Source organism: Phodopus roborovskii, unplaced genomic scaffold, assembly GCF_943737965.1.
Source record: "Phodopus roborovskii unplaced genomic scaffold, PHOROB, whole genome shotgun sequence".
NCBI classification, from domain to species: Eukaryota; Metazoa; Chordata; class Mammalia; order Rodentia; family Cricetidae; genus Phodopus; species Phodopus roborovskii.
Window position 1 is genome coordinate 41219419 of NW_026126517.1, and position 22956 is coordinate 41242374.

A 22956-nucleotide genomic window follows, 5' to 3' on the forward strand; every position below is an offset into this window, starting at 1 on the left:
AGCAATTAGAAAGTAATAGAGTAAAAGAATTTAGTTAAAACTTTAGTATCCGGGCGGGGGGGGGGGAGGGAGAAAGGGGCAGAGAAAGCATTCACACAACATAAAAAATATTGTGCAAAAATAGTAATTGCAGAAATTGAGACATACTAGAGTTTAATGTAGTCATCAAGACAGTGAAGGAATTCTGGGTGAAAGCTTGAACTGTCTGTGTGTGTCACTTTTCTATTATTTCTCCTATTTTTTTTCCCCCATTTATCAAGGAGCTTAAATTTTGCTTTGTTTTTCTGTAAGGAAGAGAACAAAATGAGAATATATATAACATTGTTGATCAAGTTTCTTCTAGGAGAAAATTTTTCTGAATTTGTTCTCACATTATCTATTTATATCGAATAGCTTTCTTAAGAAGCCGGGATCGATCACATCAAAAATTCTATAACATGATGACCAAAACACAAATGTTTATTCGCTTCATTGAGGAATGTTCTTTTGTCAGCGATAAAGATGCAAGCCTGGCTTTTTTTGATGATTGTGTAGATAAAGTAAGTAGTCTACTGTAGTCTACAGTGCCCTGGCTTATTTTGTGTGACTGCTATAAATACTGTGTTATTGTTTCTATTTGTAGCTTGTGACAAAAAATCTAAAACACTTTTATTTTAATTTGACCACAATAAAAGTTTGGGGAGCCTGCTAGAAATTGTAGCACATACTTCTATTATTTTTTATTTATTACTAGTAGTGTGTGTATGTTTGTGAGCATGTACACACACAAATGGAGGGCAGAAAACAACTTTTGAGAGTCAATTCTCTCCTTCCTCTATGGGTTCTAGAGATAGAATCAGGTTGTTAAGCTTGTGTAGCAAGCATTTTTATCTGCTGAGACATCTTCCTTGAAGCACACTTCCTTTTTTTAGATTTTAAAAAATATTACTGATTGATTATATGCATATGTGTGTGTGGGGGGGTGTATACATAAGTGCAGTGCCTGGAGAGGCCAGAAGAGGACATTGGATCCCCTGGAATTGGAATTGTAGACCGTTGTTTGCTACCTGACCTAGATGCTGGGAATCAAACTCAAGTCCTCTGTAAAAGCAGTAAGTGCTTTTAACCACTGAGTCATCTTTCCAGCCCCGAGAGCATGCCTCTTAAAGAGGTTTTGTAAGGATTTTATCATAGCAAGGTTAAAATTAAGTTCCTAACTCATCTTTGCACTTATAGAGTAGGACATTTTTCTAAGCCCATATACCTCCAGCATACTCAGTTATCCCAAGCTAAGAATAGAGGGCATAGCATAATAGGTGTCATGTAACTATATTTACACTGAGAGTGAATTTATACTTTATGTTAATTCTATTTTGAATCCATACATGAAAACTGTCCAGTTTTTGTTCAGTTCTTCTATTATTAGGTGAGATAGAGCTGGGTTCATGCTGGAAACAAAGGAAACAGAACAGTGGTCCATAACACAGTCTAATCTTAAGTAGGGTGAGGAAGGTCCAGTTCCCTAGGATAGGGACCTGAGCCCCAGCCATAAGCAAAGAGCTTCGAAGAGATCTAGCATGACATCAGACTCAGAACAAGGAGAAAAGAACATCCTTCCTAGAGTAGTCAGCCTCAGGATATTAGAACTTAACCAGAATAAGAAGAGTATAATGGTGATGGTGGTGTGAAGCTCAGGAGCCTACACAAAGTCAACAGAGTAGGGGTTGGGTATGGCATGGGATGTTAGACTTTGACTTAGATAAATGAGATGCGTTTCATGCATAGTAGGCATGAAATTCAATATATACAGGCTTGTCAAGTTAAGGTAAAGAAGTCATCTACATGGGAGCAGAGCAGTGAAAAGGGGGAAAATGATACATAAAGACAGGGAAATGCTCAAATAAATAAATGTATTCAAAAGATGAAGATTCTCGTGGTCAGGAAATGTATACATACAAACTTAGAGAGAAGTAGAATAAACCCTGAATTTGGGAATTTACTATTAGTTTTCAATGATAGACAAAGATACAAATACCTATAGGCAAAGTGCATATATTTGTGCACATATACATATATTCTGTAGCTTTCTATGTATATATAGAGAGAATCTGGGAGCAGTCACTTTAATAACAGTGTGGTGTAATATGCATAGACTTTGTCTTCTAGATTTCAAAAGCCATCAGGACTCTTTGGGGAAATGATTGGTTACAGATTTAGAGTATCCTGTATTAGGAAGTAGGAAATTACCCCAGAAATGATAGAGGCATATAAAACTTGGACAGAACCTATCTGAAGTTTTTCTGAGACAATTCAAGTATCAAATGTTAGTAACAAATAATTAACCTGTTGAATAAATAGGAAATCATAGGCAGGGTGATGGTGGAACACACCTGTAATTCCAGTACTCAGGAAGCAAAAGCAGGTGGATCTCTGAGTTTGAGGCTAGCCTGGTCTACAGAGCAAGTTCCAGGCCTCAAAGCTACATAGAGAAACCCTGTCTAGGAAAGACCAAAAAAACAAAACAAAACAAACAAAAAAAAAAAACAAAAACAAAAAAAAAAAAAGGAAATCATGAGTCTATGTAGACATCTATTGATAATTCAAAGTCTTATAAGAAGTGAGATCTTGAGATCTAAATATAGTTACTGTACCTCCCTACAATATAAATAGGAATTGGACTGTATAGTAGGAAAGCCTGGCAGATACCACATTAAAATTAAGTCATCAAAGTGAACATCATAAATAATAGAACACAATATCATGTGTTCCTACAAGATGTTATCTTTGTTTCTTTTCCTGCTACTAGGATAGATACTTTGACAAAAGCTACTTAAGAGGTAAAGGGGCTATTTTAACTCATATTATTCATTTCGAGTCAAGGCATCAGGAACTTGAGACAGCTGCTCCGTAATCAGAAAACAAGGACAATGAATATATGCATATGGTTCTCAGCTTGCTTTCTCTTACACAGTCCAGCATCCTCTGCCTAAGGAATGGTGCTACCCATTGTGGTATGGATCTTCCCACCTTAATTAATCGAGATAACCACTCACAGACATACCTAGAGGCCCATCTTTCAGATGATTCTAGATTCTGTTAAGTTGAAAGCTGACATTAACTGCCACAGTTCCATCTTCTGTGGATTTGTGAGCCACCCATTTGGATTCTGGGAGTTGAAATTGAACTCCTGTCCTCTGCAAAACAGGAAAGTGCAGTTAACTGATGAGCCATCTCTCTCCAGCACATTTTTCAATAGTTTAATAAATATTTTAATCATGCCTTATAAAAAAGTGTTGACAGAAATAGGAGAGCATGGCTATAAATTTTTCTCTAGATCATTTTTAACAGAAATAACTGTATACACATGTAAGAGAGAGGGATTACCCATATGGTACCAGGTCTCCACTGGCCATATGTATGTACTTCATTTATGAACAATGACATGAATCTGTATATTCCCATGCCAAGCTACTGAATCATATGAGACCAAATTAGTGGTCTAGGCTTAACTAATAACATGCAGTAGTGAATAAGTTCCTTAACCCACTTAGGGACACTAACTACATTATAAGATTCCAGTTAGCAGTCTAAGAGGGAGAATTTTTACTTTTTGTACAAGAATTGTTTTCTTTTAACCCATTCATTGTATTTTATTCACAAGTCTGTGTTTTAGTTAAATTTACACTGTAATTTCACATGGTCTAATGAGATACTTACTAATATTGTAAGCTGTGTAAGACTTGTAATTTTACTCCATTTCTAGGACAGTTTGTCCTAAGGAGATCTCTCAGTACAGGTAGTTAATACTTAAATTATCTAGGGTTTTCTGTAGGTCACTTGAGATTTATGTGATGGGAATTACTGTAGTGGATATTTGAACAATTCCTTTTGAAATATTAATTCCAAGGGGCTGAAAGATGGCTCAATGGTTGAGAGCACTTACTTCTCTTGCAAAGGACCTGAGTTTACATTGCCACATGTTTTTTTATAACCTATTTCAAAAGTCTAGATCCTATGAAAGATTTCTTATATACATATATTGAACTAATATACTTAAAAATCTTTCTGACTAGGCAGGAAATCAAAGCTGAGAGCTGTGATGGGGTATAGCTTAGTAACAGAGCTCAACAAAAACAAACTAATGAAATCCCTAGAATTACTATGATAAAACATAGTTTTTGTATTTGATTTGTTATAATTCAAGGTATACTTTGTTGGAGGAAAAGTATCACAAGGTCTAATGTGTATTTTAATAAGCTTCATGTGTATCTGGAACAGAGGTTAGTTGTCTCTGGTGTTATGGAACAAAGCTCCCTAAAATTTTAAGTGCAGTGTTCCTGCCTTTCATAGTCTTATACCCCACTAAGAACACTAGCATAAAAACTCAATAAATACTTTTTAAATTTTATTTTATTTAATTAATATTTTTCACTTACTTTACATACCGACTACAATTTCCCCTTCCCCCTCTCCTCTCACTCCCTCCCCTCCCCCATTCCCATCTATCCACCTCCCCATCCACTCTGCTTCATTTAAAAAGGGGCAGGCCTCCCATGAGCTTGTACAAGGCATGGCCCATCAAGTTGAGATAGGGCAGAGCTCTACCCCCTGCAGCAAGGCTGAGAAAGGTAATCCAGCATGGGGAACAGGTTCCCAAAGGCCACCTAAGCATCAGAGATAGATCCTGATCTCACTGCTATGGGCCTTACAAACAGACCAAGCTACATCTTTAAGCATTTTCAGAATATTGTGAATAATCCTTTTACCTCTGGAAGCTCAGCTATGGAAAAATAAATGAATTAGATATGTATTAATTCCCTCCACCACCCATGCCTGTGCTTGAATGTAAATCTGACATATTCCTTTTTTGATCTTAGCATATCCAAACTGAAACATCTGACTCAATTTTGAAATGAAAAAAAAATGAGTAATGCTGAATAGAAATAATAAAAACAATATATAAGAGTTATTTGCATTTCATTTATAACGAATCTAAGAGCCATATGTCCTTGTTCTTCATTAATTTTAAATCCATGCAGTCTGTTCCTGTAAGAAGGTACTTGGCCAAGGGCAGTGTGTAGCTGATAGTCAGCTAAGATGCTTTTCTTGGTTTTTCAAGTGCTCATTTACAGTATTTTCTGAGCATACCAATGTCTTCTGGAAGAATTATTAAAGAGAATATGAAAATACCTTAATTTTATCCTGCCATGGATGTTGGATTTCTTTTTCTCTCAATTGAGACAGGTATCACTGTACTTTGCAAAGACAGAGATGTCCAGCTGAAGACTATAAGATTTATAGTGTTACTATATTTGTAATAAAATGCAATTTTTAAATGTACACGTAAAGGGCATTTTTTTACATGTAATGTCTTACCAAGTAATTGAATCTATTGGTTCAAGTTTCAAACTATGTTTGATTTTGTAGTGCTGAGAAATACAGAAGCACGCTACTTTACTCTCCTGGAAGTGAACAGTTGTTCTGCTTTTGTCTTCTGTCTGTTACGAATTCATTTGGAAATTTACAAAGAATGAAACACTCTTTCACATCAAGTTATCCATTTAAGTGTTAAAAAATTTTTGTTGGAATATTCTGTCTTGTTTTAAAATATGAACTGACTGCCTTCTAGTTCCATCATCTATAATTTTCCTCCTCCAGTACTTTGGTAATTGAATTAACATCTTGTTGGAGCTAAATGCCCTGCTTTCAACTGCTTCTTAGTAAAGACTTACTGAAGCCTATCTGAAATGCCTTCTTTTCAATTTGATTGCTAACTTGATTGGATTAGTATTTGAAATTCATTGCTACATTGTCTTTCACTGCCGGTGAGGTATTGGCAAGAATTCTAATACTGTCTTGATTTCTAGACATTGATTTTTTTTTTAAATCAGGACACCTCTAAGTTCCTTGATATCCGAGAGTTTCAGGGAATGAGGGAATATGTCTTATGTAGATATTTCTTTATTCAGTGAATTGGTTGTATGTAGATACTTTAGAATTAAACTTCCTTCACTTCTAGAAATGTTTCTTCCATCTTGTTCCATTCTCTGTCTCTCTGTCTCTGTTTCTCTCTGTCTGTCTCTCATTTGAATGTTGACCCTCCTAGCCAGATTCTCTCCCCCCCACAACAAATATATTTATTGAACCAATTTGGGAATTTCACATAATTCCCCAATCATATTCACTTCCTACCTCCTCCCTTATGACCTCCCCAACACACACACACACGAAGGAGAATGAGAAGGAGAACAAGAAGGAAAGAAAATATATATACCAAGTCCAATTTGTGTTGCCCATATGCCCACAGTTGCCATCCCCTTAAAAAAACTGAGTCTTTCACCACCCCATCCACTAGCCTGATCATCTTAATTTTTCCCTTTTCATCTTATTTTCTGTCTTTCTACTTTAAGAAAATAGAGAGAGATTATAATTTAATTATATCATTTACCCCTTCCCTGTCCTCTATACTTGCCCATGTATATCCCCTGATTTCTTTCAAATTTGTGTTACTTTTTCTTTAATTGATGGTGGTGGTGGTGTTTGTGTGTTCTAAATACATAATTACAACCTGCTCCGTCCTTATGTCAGTTGTATATGCATGTTTTTAGGGCTGACCATTTGGTATTGGATAACGAATTAGTCCTCTTCTCTCAGGAAGGCTATTTCTCCTTTTCTCAACTTTCCTTAGTTGCCTGTTGTTTGTTGTGAGCTTCCCCACTTCCATTATATCACATCAAAAATACCACCTTTTTTGGGGGGGGGAATAGTGTGTTCTCATTCTGGTCATGTTTAGTAAGCCATGTTGGTGAGATTTCATGGGTATAGCTCCTGACATTTCTAGGAGACACAGTCTCACAACAAGCTCTCTGTTCCTCTGGCCTGTATAGTCTTTCTACCCACACCCACTCTTCCATGATGATCTCTGAGCCTTGGGTTCAGGAACTGCACTGTAGATGTGTAGTATTTTGAACAGTGGTAGTTTTTTATAATGGTCTCTGTCTATTGCAAAGAAAGGTTTCCTTTCTGGGCAATGGGAACTATGCTTATCTGTGGATGTAAGAACTAATATTTAGAAGGTAATTAGGGATTATGCTGATTTAATAATGTGAAGGTTGCAGGTTCTCCTCCAAAGACCATGACTTCACCAGCTTTGTATACTTGCCTCAGTTTCCAATACAAGGCATAATTTCCCTCTTGTTTGTGGGTCTTAACTACAATTAGAGAGCTGTTGGTTACTGCTAATATATGCATGCAACTATTACATCCCTTGCATTATCTTATGCTGGTCATTATTGGGTTCATAGGTATCACAGTTGAGTAGGACTGTTGGTTGCTTCCCTCCTTTGGAAGCTTGCATAACTCCTTCTGATACCATGATAGCCAGTCCTCAGAGAGGAGGCTTTCAGGTTGTATCCAGCTCTAGGCTTCTAGGACCTTTGTTCAAAATATTTTCAGCAATAGGGACTTATCTTCCATCTCTAGAGAACAACCAAGGGCAATAGCAATAACCTATAATGTTTTGTGAGTGTCTTAGATAACCCTGACCAACAACTCAAAGGAGGGTATCTCATGCCTGGTGTTGGAATTTTGTTAGGTGGTGTATGGCTCTTAGCAGTAACATTGTTAGCCAATGTGGGAAATTTTCATTTTAACTATATATGTATATTTGTACAGCAACTTAAGTATATTAGAGTATTTTAGATGGATAGTTATGATTCTTTATGACTTATTCAGGTATCCCTACTGTTACTTATACTCCTCCCTACTTCATCTGTACTTATTTTCTCCTCTCTCCCTAATTAGTCTCCCTTTTTCTGCTTCCCTCTTCAGAACACTTAGGCCCTGCTAATTGCCCCTCTTCTACTTTTTGACTGATTTCTTCAATTTAATTTTCTAGGGCTTACACTTTTACTTCTGATGCTGTGTTTGCAATTTCTATAGATACTTACTGATTGTTTCTTTTTTAATGTAACACCTTCCTTGTTCTTACTTCCTGAATTGGGCTTATTTGTTATGATTGTTTTAAAGGTTTTTTTCTTCCTGCATTATCTTATTTTTTGATTACCTCAGCTCCCCTATTGTTCATAAATGTAAAGTCCCTCTGATTCACCCTGAAAAACAAACAACAAAAGCTTAGCCCTTTCCCATCATTGATGACAGGTAGTATCCTAACTCTTGGGTTGTGCCATGGATCTGGGAGTCCTTAAATGAAGGGACTAATCTAATACTGTTGCTTCAGTCTTCCCTTTATTCCAACTTCAAGTGCATAGTGGCGTGTGTGTGTGTGTGTGTGTGTGTGTGTGTGTGTGTGTGTGTGTGTGTGTGTGTGTGTTCTCACTGAACCTAGAACCCAGTGATTGGCTAAACTAACTGACCTCTGAGTTCCAGGGTCCTCCTGTCATCACCTCTCCAGCACTAGAATTACAGATGTGTGGCTCCATATCCATCTTTTACTTTGCTGCTGGGGATCTGAACTTGGATCCTCATGCTTGTGTGACAGGCAGTTTACCCACAGAGCCATCTCTCTAGCTCACATATAGCACTTTTTAGGACTAACATAGCTGAAGCATTGCAGAACTAAACAGCTTATATTTTGGCATTCCCATGCTTCCTTTCTCCAGTGCCATCTCAGTGTTTAAACCCCAGCGCTGCTGTTGTCCCCTCCAGTTCATTTTGTCTTGATTTTTTTACTTCTAACCTCCTTACTGTCATTCTGGTGGGATTTTTAAGAAGCAGTGAAGGTATTGTAATGGTTTTATTCAAGCAGAAAGCCATATAATTGTTATGTTCATTATCAGTTACCATATACTTCATCCAGTGAATTTACTCACCTTTATTTACCTATTGTTTGACATATGCATTACTTCTAGTTACTTCTATTGTAAACCTACTAAAATATTCTTAGAACTAATAGATGTTTTTTCACATTTTGTTATTTTCCTAAAATAAGAATACAGTAGAAATGTTTGAACACATCTTCCTTTCTAAAAATTGCTATATCAGGTTAGATTTGTAACTTAGTGGTAGATTGCTTGTCTATATATAAGACTCTGGTTCAGTCCTCAGCACCACAAAAACAAGCAAATCAGTGTTGTGTGCTCTATTAGGTTATGTGCTCATCTAGCTTTTTATATTCATTGTATCCTTGCTGATGATAACATAGAAGTCTCCTCTCCAGGCTACAGAAATAAACTCGAGGACAGTTTCATTAGGTTTTGGGAGGGAAAAGGTAAGAGCAAGCAATCTGTAAATCTTGGCAGCTCTTGGGGTGGGGGATAGAAGAAAGAAAGCCATGCCTTGTGAGTTGGGATCTAGGAATGGTGGATCTTGGCAAGCAGCTGTATGGCAAAGGGGGAGAAGGGACTTCAGAATAAGAATAAGAAAGCCTAAAATGTCAGAAGAAGTATGCCTAGGATTTTGGCTGGTATTCAAAAGAAAATGATAGAAAGAAAAATTAAAGTTCTATTTTCCTGAGTTAGAACTCAGAAAAGCAGGCAGGCTCAGCAGAGCTTCCATTTGGCAGCTTACAAGTGGTTTTGACAAGCTGAAAATAGAAAGTTAGCCTCTTTTATACCAACAGATTTTTAAATATCCTCCAACAAGATTGCTCTAACAATAATTACTTTGAGATTTTCAAAAATCAAATAATACAAAACACTAATATTCATTATTTTAATTGAAAAAGAAATAATATAGAGAATAAGATAACTAATTGCCAGTGATACTATCACTCACATTTAACATTTTGATAATTGTGGGGTTTTGTGTTTACAAAAGAATAAATAACAAACATAAATCACACTCCTTTTTAAAAATAATTAGAAATAGACAACTGGGCATGGTTATATAAACCTTTTATCTCAGTTCTTGAGAAGCAGAGACCAGAAAATCTTACGAGTTCCAAGCCAGCCAGGGCTACATAGTAAGACCCTGTCTCAAAGTAAGTAAGTAAATAAACACACACACACACACACACACACACACACACACACACACACACACAATTAGAAATAAGGCTATCAAGATGGCTCAGCCAGTTAAGGCACTGTTTTGTTTTGTTTTTAGAGCAGGTTTTTTTTTCCTGTGTAACAGCCCTGTCTGTCTAGCACTCTCTCTGTAGACCAGACTGGCCTCAAATTCACAGAGCTCCTCCTGCCTCTGCCCCAAGTGCTGGAATTAGATTGTACTTCACCACATCGGGCTCTAAGGAACTTTTTAAAATTAGTTCTTTAGTAGACATTGATGGAAATGATATATTCAATTAACCATTCCCCTATGAATGAATCCTTGCCTAACCAATGTGAGTTAAATGCATTTTTAAATTCCTTCAGGTGGATATGGACAAGAGTGGTGAAGTTCGACTTATAGAACTGGATGCATCTTTCAAAAGTGAACATACTGTTTTTGTAACACCACCCGAGATCCCCCATCTACCTAATGGTGAAGAGCCCCCATTACAGTACAGGTAACACGGTGTATGTGATTGACAGAGAAGCAATCCATCATCTGTGGCATAGCTTTCTAAGGACAGTGGTGTTTTCAAAACTACAAGCTTTACAGATAAGCAAGCCCATCCCACATCCACTATTAAGTTTTGTTGCATAATCAGAAAAAAATAAAATTTTTCATAAGCTTGGATAGATCTCTAACTCTATTAAGTATCCCTGGTTATTGGTTAAATTAGTAGGCCAGACAACACTCACATGTAGTACTTTTATTATATATTTTGGTTTTTACTTTTTACTAACACCAATTTCCTCACTCCTACCCCTTCTTTATTACCACATAGAGGTTGGTTAATGTAGCTGATTTACAAAGAGATGATAAATGTAATTTAGCTTCATTATCTGTTGTTGTAATTTATATGATATAAATTTTAAACTATTCATTTTTGATGAATTTTTAAAACATGAGATTTCAGAATTGTTGACATTGTTGTTAATTTAGACATTTTGTAAGAGATTAATATAGAACTATTTCATATCTGCAATATTCATTGAATCACAGTTTGTTTTTCTTTCTTCCAAAAGTGAGGTCCTAAACTCACTAGCTAACCTGATAAGCCAATCAAGATAATGTGAGGACCTGACTCACTGTGCTGATAGGTTACACCTACAGCTGCTGTTTCCATCTTTTAAAGAGAGAGTATAAATGTCTTAATCAAAAACAACAGCATTGTTGGCTGTCTTGTTTGAAAGAATATTGATTCCATGAGCCATTTACCACCAGGAATATATGCAAAAAATAGTTTCTATGTATTTATATGAACACTAATTTTTAAAAGTTTGCTGGGGTTGCTTTGTAATTTGATATCAAGTTCATTAAAATGTGTTTTCTCTTCTATATATATTGGGTCTATGTTTATAAAAATAATAATTAAAAATATTTGTTGAGTATATATTATAATCTGGTAGAGAAATATAGTTAAATTCTAAGTTAATAAGTTATTTGGTCATAATTCTTCTAGCTAGTAGCAATCTATCTGTGATTGAAAAGCTATTTCTTCTTCTCTGAAACAGCTATAATGGATTTCCAGTTCTCAGGAACAATTTATTTGAGAGGCCTGAAGGATTTCTACAAGCACGAAAGAACAAGCTGCCTTCAAAACCCAGCAGTCCTCGTAGCCCTTCTCCCATGTTCAGAAGAACAAAGCAGGTGCTTTGAAAACGCATTCATCACATGTTCAAGTAGACAGGAAGTAACCTGATGCTCATCCTCCCTTGATAACCTCTACTACCCAGATGCAACCTTAAGCAGATGATGAGGCGCTTAATGCATTCAGGATATAGTTTGTAGTAATCTGACCTAGAACTTTATTTTATGTATGATACGAATTCAAGAGGAGACTTAAAAATATGTTATAGACAGGTTTAACAAAAGCATGTGTCTTTCTGTGTTCATCATTCAATTAAATAAGGATGCTACCTTGGATGTCTTTCTAGGAAATCAAATCAGCCCATAAGATTGCGAAGAGGTATTCTTCTATCCCTCAGATGTGGTCTAGGTGTCTGCTGCGTCACTGTTACGGATTGTGGTTTATTTGTCTCCCAGCTTATGTGAAGGTTTGCCATTCCAAAGTCAGGGCTCTGAAAACAGCATATGATGTGCTTAAAAAAATGCAGCTGAAGAAGATGGATCCACCTGATGAGGTGATAACATGTGCTCCAAAAATGTGTTGTTTTCTTTTAGACTTATGTTCATGAGAGTGTTTCTGTTCACCTCTCAACTTGTGTTGCAGGTGTGCTACCGAATTCTCATGCAGCTCTGTGGACAGTATGACCAGCCTGTGCTTGCAGTTCGAGTGCTTTTTGAAATGCAGAAAGCTGGTATTGACCCCAATGCAATCACTTATGGGTATTACAATAAGGTAGTTATTTTGATTTAATGAAAAGTACTGTTTTGTCATTGCACCACATTAGTTTAGTGCCAAAAAATAACAAATATTTGTTTTAGAATGTTGAGTATATTTCATAAATTAAGACATTTTTGTTTTCTATCATGTTAAACAATCTACTTTTATCTTCTTTAGCTTGATTCAGAAGCCAGTGTATGTTCATTTATAAAAATTGCCTTACTAATTATACATTTTTTTAATGAATAGGCTGTTTTGGAAAGTACATGGCCTTCAAGAAGTCGCAGTGGCTATTTTCTTTGGACAAAAGTAAGAAATGTTGTTTTAGGAGTTTCACAGTTCAAAAGAGCTTTAAAGAAACATTCACAGAGAGATCTCACAGGTAATTAAAGAATGATAAAGTATGCATATGGTTTGCTTTCTTAAAAACTAATTGATTATAGTTTGTATTTTTAGAAAATTTTAAGTGCTTTAAAATGCTGAATATTAAGTCAGGTGGTGGTGATGTATGCCTTTAATCCCAGCACTCAGGCACTCAGGAGTCAGAGGCAAGCAGATATCTGTGAGTTCAAGGCCAGCCTGGTCTACAAAGCAAGTTCTAGGACATGCTCCAAAACTACAGAGAAACCCTGTCTCAAAAAAAAAAAATGCTGGATATTTTCTGGGTTCTACTGCTAGTGCTAGCTAGGAATTTTTTTTAAAAAGTTGACTGTTATGCAAAGGACTGTTCTGGATTCAGATTGTTTTAGAGTTGTAGTGTTTGCTAATGTGTAATGCGCTACATGGGATGTGAGAGTCAAGACATTCATGTTCCATGTAGAGCTTATACACAGCCTTATGCTCATTTCGTGTAGTGTCTATGATGTGGGCCTGACTTGGTATGATCTATCACATGAGGTCAGTTGTGGAATATAACCTCTTTAGAATTCTTTACAAGTTTGAAAACTTTTATTTGTAGTCTCATAAGCATAGCTTTATGTTTTACAGTTCTGAGAACAAGAAATTATACTTACTTAAAATCATGCATCCCTACTATTCAGAACACACTATTTTTTTCTCATTCCTATATATTTGTAATTGGGTGCAGTTCTATAATTATTTGGTTGGGTGTTGAGAAAAATTACTTATCAGTTAAATTAAAGGATCCTGACTCTTTGCCAAATTATGAGACATTGTGTTTTTGTGACCTACATGTGTGCCTGTTTGCACATTTCTCTTCTCCATTGCTTAGAACTCAGACCATATGTAGTAGCACACACATTTACCCCAACCACTCTGGAGGCATAGGCAGGTGAATCTCTTTGAGGCCAACTAGTCTAGACTATATGAGGCCCTAGCCTTTCTTCCTAGAAAGACTTGAGTGAAGGTTAACTAATTTGTCTGGTTTGGGTACCTACAAAGTATATAAATAGATAAACAAATTATATATATGGCTGCAATGTGGAACCAAAAGTAAAGTTATTTAAAATTTTTCCTTTGTTCCATGAATTAATGTGGGTGCTGGGTAGCTAACAGAATAAGGAAATCATAAAGCTAATGTGTGGCAGGCACCTCATTCTAGTTGGTTTCACCAAAGAAATTTACAATAGGTTTTGTAGGGATTGGCCAGCAGGCCTCTCAGTGTAAGTTGGTTGTCCATCACCACTTACCTGTGTGATATGCTGTCACAGTCCCTACCTCATCTCCCCACCCTAACCCCCAACCCACCCCTGTCAGACAACAGTAAGACCACTATTGGAGTCTGTCACTCAAGACAGTAGCCAGGAGTGTTCATTCAAGGTGTTGTGTTGGCCTAGGAACTTTTTATGGTTGATCAATGTTCTGTCTGATCATTACATTTGTTTAGAATATAGTCTCAAAAAAAGTTTATGATAAGCAGTATAGTATTTGTTTCTGTTTTTGCTCAGGTGGCCGGTCTGATCTTGGATACAATTCATTATCTAAGGACGATGTTAGGAAAGAGGGTATATCTGCTGAAGATGTTCAAGGGGAAAAAGAAAAAAAAGGAAGTGATTCTAGTTCTTGTAGGTATTGAATATTAAGTTGATATTATGTAAAATTGTGAACTTATATACATAGAAAATACAAATAACTTTTAAGTATAAAAGTACTAGTTTTCCTCCCATCTTTCTGTTCTGATTATCTTTTTTCTCACTGATCCCTCTTTACCACCTGATACTTTCACCCAAAAACTTTCTGAAGGAAATGTGCATGCTGTGTAACTCATATTAAAATACTCATAGTAGAAATATCTTTAAAAAAATAACAGAACTCTTTTTCTGAGGCTTAATAATTACCTGTGTAAGTTATGTCTACTATTACTGGGATGGAGCACCATGATCAAAAGCTACTTGGGTAGGATATTTGGCTTACATATCCCAATCACAGTTCATTGATGGAAGACACAACAGTAACTCAACAGGGCAGGAACCTGGAGGCAGGAATGATACAGAGGCAGTATAAAAATGGTGCTCATTGCCTTGCTCCTTATGGCCTCTTGGGCTTGTTTCTTTTTTTGCTTTGTTTGTTTTTTTTTCGGGCTTGTTTCTTATAGAATCAACCCAGGGATCCCTCCATGCACAGTAGGCTGGGCCCTCCCACATCAATTACTAATTAAGAAAATGTCCTACAGGCTTGCCTACAACTGATCTTTTGGAGGCATTTTCTCAGTTGAGGCTCCCTCTTCTCTGATGACTCTAGCTTGTGTCAAGTTGACATAAAACTAGTCAGCACATTGCTAATGGGTTTTCTGCCCCTCCCCACATAATAGGTTTCTCCACAAATGCAGTAAGCCAGATCAAGCCAAACTGAAAAAATATAACAACAGGTTTATTTGAGCAAACAACTCCCAGGTGGTTTCTTTGGTTCCAGAGACTTAGACTGGAGAAGTCGTACATCCGAACTTAAGTAGGGAGATTATATAGATTGTAGGTAAGGAGGGGTGATGATGTGTTTATGCCTAAATATGGTCAAAAGATGACTGTGTTAGGCAGAGCCTTTGGTGGCTGGCAACTTTAGGGGAGGAAGCTGCAGTACTGCCAAGAATTCAGAACTGGGCTTTTTAGAGCCTTTGTTTGGAGACTCTCTGTGTGGGCAGGGTTTGAAAAAAGAAAAGATTGGGGCTTTCCAGATCATGCTGGGGCAAGCTGGAGGTTTCAGCCAAGCAAATATCTTTATTTAAAGTTTATTGGTGAATTGTGAGTTATATTTTCCATTTTCTTCCCAGCCCATATCTGTCTTTTACATCCAAAGAGAAAATATAAATTTCTTTGTGAGCCTTATTATAACCAGTTCTTAGTCATTTAATCCAAACTTGATGGCCTATAAGTGGAATGACTTAGTTTTTGTTGACAGGTGTGTAGAGAAGCAGTTAGTACATTCTTATCACCAATTTTCGTTTTGAAATATGTAAGACTAAAAATTTTTCTTTGTACATTCTGCAATGTAAATTTTAATTTCCTTAACATTTTTATTTTCATCTTTATAGTGTCAGAGAATGAGAGTACAAAAGGAAGTGCTGATTGCCTTCCTACTCTCAGTTACCAAAGTTCTTCAACTATAGTTCGCCTCAGCAGTGCAAATAACAACACTGCTGATAAAATAACTGGAGGGTGTGAGGGTAAGTTGAATAGTACACTTTGACTAATGCAGAATGAATTGTATCTGTGTCTACTAAATATGTATTTTTAAATGTTTTAAAATGACATTTTAGTTTGTATTTGTGCTACAGCCATGTGTGTAGGTAAGGAAACAACTTGTGAAAGACCGTTCTCTTTACCTTCTGAGTCCCAGGGATTGAACTCAGGTGATCAGATTTGGTGACAGACGTCCTTACTCACTGAGCCGCTTCACTGGTCCCAGTGACTATGTATTTTTTAAATATATTAATGCACTATTATCTATTAGATAGAATTATCTATTAGAATATATTTGTGCCCTATCCTAGTAAAACTTAGGAGCTTGGGTTTTGTGTATCATAATATATTTGCTCAAGGTTTTATTATAACAAAGTATAAGGGCACACCTGCAGCCTAAATGCTGCCTTTTGAGTTTTTACTGTTGGGACTTACAGAAGGGAAAGTATGTTAAAAAAAAAATGGAGGGGGGTGGAATACAGAGTCTGAGGGGACCATACACCTAGGGAATTTTTAAATGAACCATATGCTTTTGTAGTATAAGGTAGTTCCTGATTATTCAGAGACAAAGTAGATAGTCCTTCAGATAGTTTAAGAAACTAATACTCATGGCTCTGGTGGCATATACCTTTAATCCCAGCATTTGGGAGGCAGAGACTGCTGATTCTCTGTGAGTTTTGGTCCACCTGGCCTACTTAGTATGCTTCAAGCAGCCCAGGCTACTTAGTGAGACAGTGTCACAAAATAGAAGCCAAAAAATCCATGTTTTTCTTTTTAAAATATTTACATATTACAATACAGCAATTACTGTATTAAAACAAAGGTAAAATTAATTACATGTATAGTCAAACAAAGATTTGAAGATTAAAATATAATTTTACTTGTGGATAAAATGAATATAGTTATAGGTTTGATTTGATGTTTGGGGCTTGTTTTACATTTTAATAAGGTAATGGCTTAGACTTTCAAATTCATACAGCATAGTTACAATTGTACAGCTGTTACTTAACTTAGTATTAATTTATTTCTGTTAAACTGTAAATCTTAATTGATAAGTTTTTTCTAATGGCTAGAAGCATAGCCTTTCTTATTAGACAAATCTGAATTTGAATTGAGTCTTGTTACTTAAGAACAGGGTAACTTTGACTAAATAGTTTATTTCCCTGCAGTCTGTTTTATCTGCACTGAGTGTTGGAATGTTTATACCAACAGTAGCAGTAAACTGCCTAGAGTGGGGCCTACCGAGTACCAGGCAGCCAGTGAGCACCCACTGTTATCATCCACACTACTAGTATTTTAAATATTTAAGATGACATATTTGCATAGTACATTTTCATGGCTGAAAGCACATTTCTTGTTTTTCAGAAAGTACACCTGAGCTGCTCTTAATGCCATCTCTTGAGGATACAAATGAAACACAAAACATGCAAAGCAGATGCTTCAGGAAAAGACATAAAAGTGACGATGAATCTCATTTGCAGCAGCAAATGGCCTGGGGAAATAGGAACCGCAATCTTAGTGGTGGGGTTCTAATGGGATTTATGCTGAATAGAATTAACCAGGAAACAAACCCTGGAGATATGGTTGAAAAATTAGGAGCTGATGCAAAAATTCTTTCAAATGTTATCTCAAAAAGCACAAGACCAAATAGTCTTGATATTGGAAAGCCACCTGTAAAATCAAAAAGAGACAGCCTAGAAAAGGAATCTAGTGATGATGACACACCTTTTGATGGTTCTAACTGCTTGGATAAAGTGGATTCTCCTGTTATTTTTGACTTAGAAGATTTAGACACCGAAACAGATGGATCAAAAGTGGGATTTGTCACTGTACAAAATCCCAAGAGGCTTCAACGGATGAACAGTAGCTTTTCAGTAAAACCTTCTGAAAAAACAGATGTTGTAACAGGATTTGATCCCCTCTCTCTCTTGGTTGCTGAGACTGAACAGAAGCAGAAGGTGGAAGAAGAAGAGGATGAAGATGATAACAAAAGCATTTCAACACCATCTGCTAGGCGCAATTTAGCTGAAGAAATTGAGATGTATATGAATAACATGAGTAGTCCTTTGACAAGTCGTACACCAAGCATTGATTTACAAAGAGCATGTGATGATAAGTTAGCCAATAAGAAAAGTCCAACATTGGTCAAGGCCTGCAGAAGATCAAGCCTGCCTCCAAATTCTCCTAGACCAGTGAGACTTACCAAATCTAAAAGTTATACCAAAAGTGAGGAGAGACCAAGGGATAGACTGTGGTCTTCACCAGCCTTTTCACCCACTTGTCCATTTAGGGAAGGAACTCAAGAAACACTAGCCCATTCATCACCTTCATTTAACTTAGATACACTGCTAGTACCTAAACTAGATGTTCTAAGGCACAGTGTGTTCTCTGCAGGGAAGGGAGTTGCAGAGAAAGCAAGTAAATGGTACTCAAAGTTCACCATGTACACGTCATCAAAGGTAGGTTTGTTGGTATTTGCTGCTTTTCTTTTCTTAAACTGCCTCTACCATTACCACTACTGAAAGCTTACTTATGAGTGTATCTGTTTAACCATTCTCCTTAAATACAGTTTATAAAAGATGGGGCCTTTTTAAAGATTTATTTTAATTGTCATGCATGTTATGTGCCTATGTGAGTTCATGTGCACCATCTATATGCAAGTGTCTTCAGAGGTTAGGAGAGGGTATAGGATTCCTAGAATCTGTAGATAATAGACAGTTGTGAGCTGCCACATAGATGCTGCGAACCAAACTCAGGTGCTCTGCAAGAGCAGTAAGTGCTCTTAGACAGTAAGCCATCTCTCCAGCCCCAAGACAATGTTGTTTTTAACCTGGAATATTTACTTGTTATATGAAAGATCTGAATTTAGGTATTTCCTTCAGAATGTACCTTTTTCTCAGTGTCCAATGTTTCCAAAAATTACTAACTAGGCATATGCTATCTCTTCCTGATTAGGATGAAGTAACTTCTGCCAAATTTGTGTTTCTCCCAAGAACAAAAACATAGATGAAGTATGGAAAGTATGTGCTTATAATTATCAGAGAACTGTCACAATTAGAAAACAGAAAGGCAAGATTCCAGAAAGAGAAAAGAAGGAAGGAGCTAAAGCAATATTCATTTTCCCCAGAAGGCATTTTTATTAATTGTGGGCATCAAGCATAAAGTTGCCATCTTTGAGAGGAGAGGGGGTAAATAAATGAAGACGAGAGGAAGAGGAAACAAAATTTAAAACTTGAGGGCTTTAAGTATCCAGAAGGTTTTGTCACCTGGCCTTTGGAAAGCCAGTGTCGCCACGTGGCCCATGCCATTTGTAGTCCAGTTAGACCTATTGTGTTTAATTTACCCAGTGGAACAGCCACATCTCTCACCATAAGGTCTGGCATAAGAAAATCAATAACAAAGTTCTTCACATGTTCCTCTGTCACCATCTTGTGTCTTGTAGTATTAAACAAAGGCATGTCTTATGGGCCTTACCATCAGGGTATATTATGTTCAAACCAGAAATTCATTCCAGCATTTTAGTTTTACTCAGCCTTAAAATCCCTTCATCAATACTAAGTCAAGGGATATCAGGGACTGCCAATTCCTTTATAAGCAGGCTATCTTTTGACAAATACTGACTGCAACTTTCTTAACTGTTTGAGCTTTCATACTAAACCCAGAGTCTCTGATCCATGGGTCCATACTGATAAATTAAGTCTAATCCTGTTTTTAGGTTCTTTCTGTTATCCTACACCCTTAAAGTCCATTCCAAACATTCCACAGACTCCCACTTGAGTGCTTATTTTTCAGTGGTGTACCTCACTTCCTCATAGATCACAATTTATATCTCACTTCTAGAAGCCTGCTTAGACTTATGTCTAGTTACATCTAGAGGCAACAGTTGGTGGCCATTGGAGAAGTATCTGAATTGTCTTGCCTGGCATCTCCTTTAGGGAAAATCATTGCAAGGTCTAAAAGCAATGCAGGATTGATTGCCTTAGGCAAGGTTAGAGAGGGCAAATACTGCAAGGGGTGAGGATGTACATTTCCCAAATACTGATATTCCCAAGACAGATATTTAGACAGCCTCTTTAAAAAGAGTTCTTAAGAGTTCCATGGTGAGAAGAGCTAGAATCTATGAGTTGCCAAAAGGGAGAACTTTGTTGAACAGGTTCCTCAACATTGATAGGCATATGCCTACAGCCGAGGATTAAGCTCATTGGTAGAACTCTTACCCAGCATACATGAGGCCCAAAATTCAATCCCCAAAGCCATATAACACTTTTTTTGTTTTGTATCAAGCAGGCCAAGTACCCCGTCACAATATAGAACTATTTTAGTTATTGAATCTACCTGATGATAAATCTGGGCCCACTTTCCTGCTATGTCAATCAACATTATAGGCAGCCAGTTTGTCCCCTTTGTCAAGGAGTTTTCTTTGAGTTAGCATTTTATCCCAGATGACAGTGGTTTGTATAGTTGAAAAAGAAAAAAAAAGAAAAGAAAAGAAAAAACAACTAGCCAGCACAAAGACCCTGTCTCAAAATAAATACAACACAACAACAAACAAGTGAACCCCACATCAGGTGTCTCACAACCACCTGTAACTCCAGCTTCAGGCAGATCTGCTACTTTTGGCCTATTCAGGAACCTGCACTCATGTGTTCATACCACACATGTATATATTTTAAGGTTCTTGACACTTGGGGAGCAATACTCAAGATTGTCCTCTAGCCTTTATATGCACTCATCCACAAGCCTAGAAAAAAATATTTTTCAAAACTTCAGGTAATAGTTTGGACCCACTGTGATTAACATGAGGCCATTTTAGTCCACTCTGAATCCCCTTAATGATTACAAAAACTCCAGACAAAATATAAAAGCAACTGAAAATTCTACAAAGTAAATAAGAATAGATGGAGTTAGAGGAAGGACCTCGACACAGATAAGTTTTTGTTTTGCTTCCCATACCTCCTTGCCCCAAGGGTAGTTACAGTGGACCATAGTAGCTCTAAAACTAAAATCATAGGAGAACAAATATTTTATGCACAAAAGAAACATGAAAGAAGGCCTGTGTGGACTAGGAGTTTGAAGGGAGAACCATTCAAGTCTCAGCTTAACCCTTGATTTACACATATGATAGATGCAGACTAACAGAGAAGCCTGAGTTAAAACTCTACCTACAAAACACAAAGAACATAGCCTAAATATAATTTACTATTGACTACTAAAACAAAAGCATCCATATTCCCCAAAATATTATAATAGTACCCATGCTGTGCAAAGTTACTCACAATATCCAAGATGAAATGAAAATAATAATATAATAATAAGAATAAGAATATAGATGGACATGGTGGCATGTGCCTGTAATCCCAGCACTTGGAATACAGAGTCAGAGGAATGTAGTTCTCCATTACATTACATAGTAATCCAGTTCTCTGCTACATTACATAGTGAGTTCATTGCTAACCTGGGCTGTGAGGGACTTTCAAAAAGTATGATGTAAAGAACTGAAAAGCTGGACATAGTGCTGCACACCTTTTAGTTCCAGTGACCAGTCTGAGGAAGAATTTTCCTTAGGCTTAGGCTAAGGGAAGTTGTTCTCTGACCTTCGTGAAAAGCATTTCTGTACATATCATAGGCAAACTAACAACCAAAGCCAGCTATAAGAAAACAACTGGCAGGAGGGAGGGAGAGGGAACTGGGATCAATATGTAAAATAAGAAAAATAAAAATTAAAAAAAGAAGAAGAAGAAAACAACTGGCCAGCGGTGGTGGCATACACCTTTAATCTCAGTACTCAGGAGGCAGAGGCAGGTGAATCACCTGTCAAGGCCATCCTGTGTTACAAGTACTTTCCCGCCAGCCTGGTCCCATAGCCATGTCAGCCCCAAATGAACACATAGACACTATATTATGAAACTGTTGGCAGGTTGCTAGCTTTTCATATTGGCTAGCTCTGTCTAAATTATTAACACATAATTACTTACGTATTTCTACATGGTCTTATCTTACTGAGAATGCCAGAGTCACATGTCCTCTCTTCCTGAGATCACATTGAAACTCTATTCTGTGTTTCCCAGAATCCTCCACCTCTCGTAGTCCCACTTATCTTGCTTCCCTATTGGCCACCATTGCTTTATTCACTCACCAATGAGAGAAACATATTTACAGAATGACATCTCTCATCAATCCTAGTCTACAAGAGCTAGTTCCAGGACAGCTAGGTCTATACAGAGAAACCCTGTCTTGGAAATCCAAAATTAAATAAAGAAAAGAAAACAACTGAAGTTATATAGATAAACCCTGTTGTATTTGTGAGAGAGACAGAGACAGAGATCCAGACAAAACAGAAACGGGCTATAACTCAATGGTAAATTGCTTGCTTATCTTGAAATAAACTCATTGTGAAATAAACACAAGAGCAGAATGTAGATAACAGAAAAAATACTATAAAAATGCATAGATTATGGGGCTGGCGAGATGCCTTAGCAGATAAACACTTGTTACTCTTGCAGATCTGGGTTCAGTTCCTACTATCCACATGGTAGCTCACAACTGTCTAGAACTCCAGTCCCAAAGGATCCAATGCCCTTTTTGACCTCTGTAAGCACTGTGTACACATGACACATATACAAGCATGCAAACAAAGCACACACAAACTAAACTATAAGCCAGTTTTTAAAACATGCACAGAGACTTAGAGACTTATTAGATAATAGGAAAGGTGTAAGTAGGATAGGTATAGTTGATATTTCAAAAAGGATTGAGGAAAATGATGGTTGAAGAAAAGATATTTGAATTAGTAATACTGTAGCTTACCAAATTTGCAAAAAGATACAAATTTACAGACATGACACAGCACACTACAAAAGGAGAGATTTAAAACCACATCTGGGGCCACTGAGATTGCTCATTGCCAGCAAAGGCACTTGCACAAGTCTAGTAACTGAGTTCAGTTCCCAGAACATATAAAGGTGAAGGAGAGAACTGACTACACAGTTA

General features: G+C 36.9%; 1 protein-coding gene across 1 annotated transcript in view; it reads left to right on the plus strand.

Moving 5' to 3' along the window:
• Dennd4a (DENN domain containing 4A) overlaps nucleotides 1–22956 on the plus strand; it is a 94861-nt gene that overhangs the window by 54868 nt on the left and 17037 nt on the right. Inside the window, exons 15-23 of the mRNA XM_051197774.1 lie at nucleotides 394–539; nucleotides 10311–10444; nucleotides 11499–11634; nucleotides 11922–12128; nucleotides 12218–12346; nucleotides 12581–12713; nucleotides 14239–14355; nucleotides 15819–15950; nucleotides 17332–18425. Of these exons, the coding sequence (XP_051053731.1) occupies nucleotides 394–539; nucleotides 10311–10444; nucleotides 11499–11634; nucleotides 11922–12128; nucleotides 12218–12346; nucleotides 12581–12713; nucleotides 14239–14355; nucleotides 15819–15950; nucleotides 17332–18425 (2228 nt within the window). The remainder of the gene's footprint in view (nucleotides 1–393; nucleotides 540–10310; nucleotides 10445–11498; nucleotides 11635–11921; nucleotides 12129–12217; nucleotides 12347–12580; nucleotides 12714–14238; nucleotides 14356–15818; nucleotides 15951–17331; nucleotides 18426–22956) is intronic.